The sequence below is a fragment of the Micromesistius poutassou genome (genome assembly GCF_964030765.1).
Source record: "Micromesistius poutassou genome assembly, contig: SCAFFOLD_1305, whole genome shotgun sequence".
NCBI classification, from domain to species: Eukaryota; Metazoa; Chordata; class Actinopteri; order Gadiformes; family Gadidae; genus Micromesistius; species Micromesistius poutassou.
In genome coordinates, this window is record NW_028176853.1 from 1 (window position 1) to 2500 (window position 2500).

General features: G+C 53.8%; 1 protein-coding gene across 1 annotated transcript in view; it reads right to left on the bottom strand.

Annotated features, from left to right (window-relative positions):
* Window positions 1-283: 283 nt before the first annotated feature.
* Window positions 284-2500, bottom strand: part of LOC311377520 (hemicentin-1-like) — a gene marked incomplete at both ends in the record, with an annotated part of 11684 nt that continues 9467 nt past the window's right edge. Inside the window, 3 exons of the mRNA XM_084491391.1 lie at window positions 284-428; window positions 1322-1585; window positions 1805-1925. Coding sequence (XP_084347517.1) covers window positions 284-428; window positions 1322-1585; window positions 1805-1925 — 530 coding nt within the window. The remainder of the gene's footprint in view (window positions 429-1321; window positions 1586-1804; window positions 1926-2500) is intronic.

Sequence of the window (2500 nt, forward strand, 5' to 3'; positions counted from 1 at the left end):
GGATCTCCCAGGACGCTCGGTCGGACTCCCTGAGGACCGGCAGGCAGTCAGTCAGTCAGTCAGTCAATCAACCAACCAATCAGTCAATCAATCAATCAATCAATCAATCAATCAATCCAGATCTATCTATGAACAATCCAGACTGGTGCATCAACCCAGATCTATCGTTGAATGAATCCTGATCTATCCGTGGGTCTGTCTGTCTGTCTGTCTGTCTGTCTGTCTGTCTGTCTGTCACCCGTCAGTGTTCTGTTCTAGTCTCCACAGGTCGGCCGGTCTGTACCTGAAGAGCTGGTCGGCTCCCAGCCGTCGGCCGTCCCTCGTGAAGCGCACGGTGTAGGGGATGAGGCTGTCCACCAGGCAGGCGACGGCGCCGCCCTGGAGGTAGTACCCGGGGGTGGTGGCCGGCATCACCACCGTGGGGGCGTCTGCCAACAAGAGGAACAACAAGAGGAACATGTCACCTGGTGGAGCCCACCTGACAGCCGTAGCTCTGTGTGTTAGGGGCTGATTATGGTCCCACGTTCACGCAACGCCAGGGGGCGACGGACCCCTCACGTCCTTGCGGACCCTCCTTGCGTCCACCGCGAGGGCTGGACGTGCGCCTCCAAAACTTTTTTTAACCTTCCGTCACAGCGACGCAGCCGCAAGGGCTGTGATTGGTCCGCTCAGTAGAACCCGACGCAGAACCAAGACAGGTTCAGGACTGCGTCGAAGCGTCTGCGTTGTCGTTGTGTTGCGTCGACGTGGAACCATGATCAGCCCTTTAGGGTCAGGGTCAGGTTAGGGTTAGGGTTAGGGGTAGGGTTAAGGTCAGGTTAGGGTTAGGGTTAGGGGTAGGGTTAGGGTCAGGTTAGGGTTAGGGTTAGGGTTAGGGTTAGGGTCAGGTTAGGGTTAGGGTCAGGTTAGGGTCAGGTTAGGGTTAGGGTTAGGGGTAGGGTTAGGGTCAGGTTAGGGTTAGGGTTAGGGGTAGGGTTAGGGTCAGGTTAGGGTTAGGGTCAGGTTAGGGTTAGGGTCAGGTTAGGGTCAGGTTAGGGTTAGGGTCAGGGTCAGGTTAGGGTTAGGGTCAGGTTAGGATTAGGGTTGCTGTATGACGTTACGTTGGACCGGGGTTAGGGTTAGGGTTTACCTGCATGCTGTTTGGACCTCCTATTGTTTGTTATATTGTGTAAGTTAACATGTGTGTGTGTTTATTGTTTGCAACGTTAGTTTTTTGGTGTGACGTTAGTGTAGTCTGGTTTAAGCACACAGCAGTCGCTTCACAGCAGACTCCCTTCATGGTGAGAGGGTCATTGCAGAGAACTGGTTCGACTGAGCCCACCTGGTACGACGCTGGAGAAGGAGACGCTGGAGACCCTCTGGAACAGGACGCCCCCCCGGTCGTACCCGGACACCCGCAGGAAGAAGGCCTCGCTGGGCGGGATGAACTCTGTGATGTTCCACAGGCCGGACGGCTGGCGCCCGGGGTACGACAGGATGGGGAGGGTCTTCACCACCTCCCCCGTGATGGACACCAACTCCAGCCTGTCCAGGACCGCAGGAGGGGCCAGCCCCGTGGTGTTGAGCAGGATGTGGGTGGGGATGCCTGTTGGGGGGGGGGGGGGTGACGTATCGTCAGAGGTGGGCCCCTCAAACCTTTGTTCATTTACAACTCAAAGCCTCGAGGACTACGAGCACAGGGAGGGCGTGTTACTGACAGATGTCTCCTACGGGGGATTAATAAAGTTGTATGGTATCGTCTCTGTGCCAGAGAGTGTGTGTGAAAGCACCCAAGCGTCCCAGAGGAGACAGCTCGGCGACTGACCCTGCACCGGCCGGCGGGACGTCTTCTTGAAGTCCAGCGTGGGCTTCTGGGAGAAGCCGGCGCGGAAGTCGATGGTGCTGAGGCCGGAGACGCGGACGGAGTGACGTCCCTGACTCTGGGTCTGAGGAGACAGAGGCACACGCTTTAACATCTCTGAGGAAACAGAGTCACAGACTTTAACATCTCTGCTGGATTCGTCGTGTTTTTAAAAATAAGAATCTGTTGCTCATAATCTCTGAAAGTAAATGTGGTCAATAATGCAGCAAAACTTCAAACATCGACAACAACAAAAACCTATTGTTTTTTTCTGCATAAATAGCGCGTGAAGGGACTTCCAGACATAACATCAGAACCTCAGAATGTTCATGGTTTACTGAACACAGGAATGGAGAAACTTGATGTGGTTCGATTTAACTAAAAGTTTGAGGTTGATTTCTCACAATTGGATTCGATATAAAGAGGAACGCGAGGCAGCAGAGGGGTTCAGTAACGCAGTGGCTCCGCCTCCTGGGGCAGACAGGATGCTCATCACACTAAACTCAGGACTAAAGAATGAAACCCGTGCAGCGTTTGGAATGACAGAATGATAAAAACGTTCAGTCAAACTTTAATTAGACAAGCAAAAACCCTGTAATCAGTGCATGACTCGTGTGAGTCGGAGGCGCTTCATCAAGACGAGCCCCTTTGAAGCCCGTC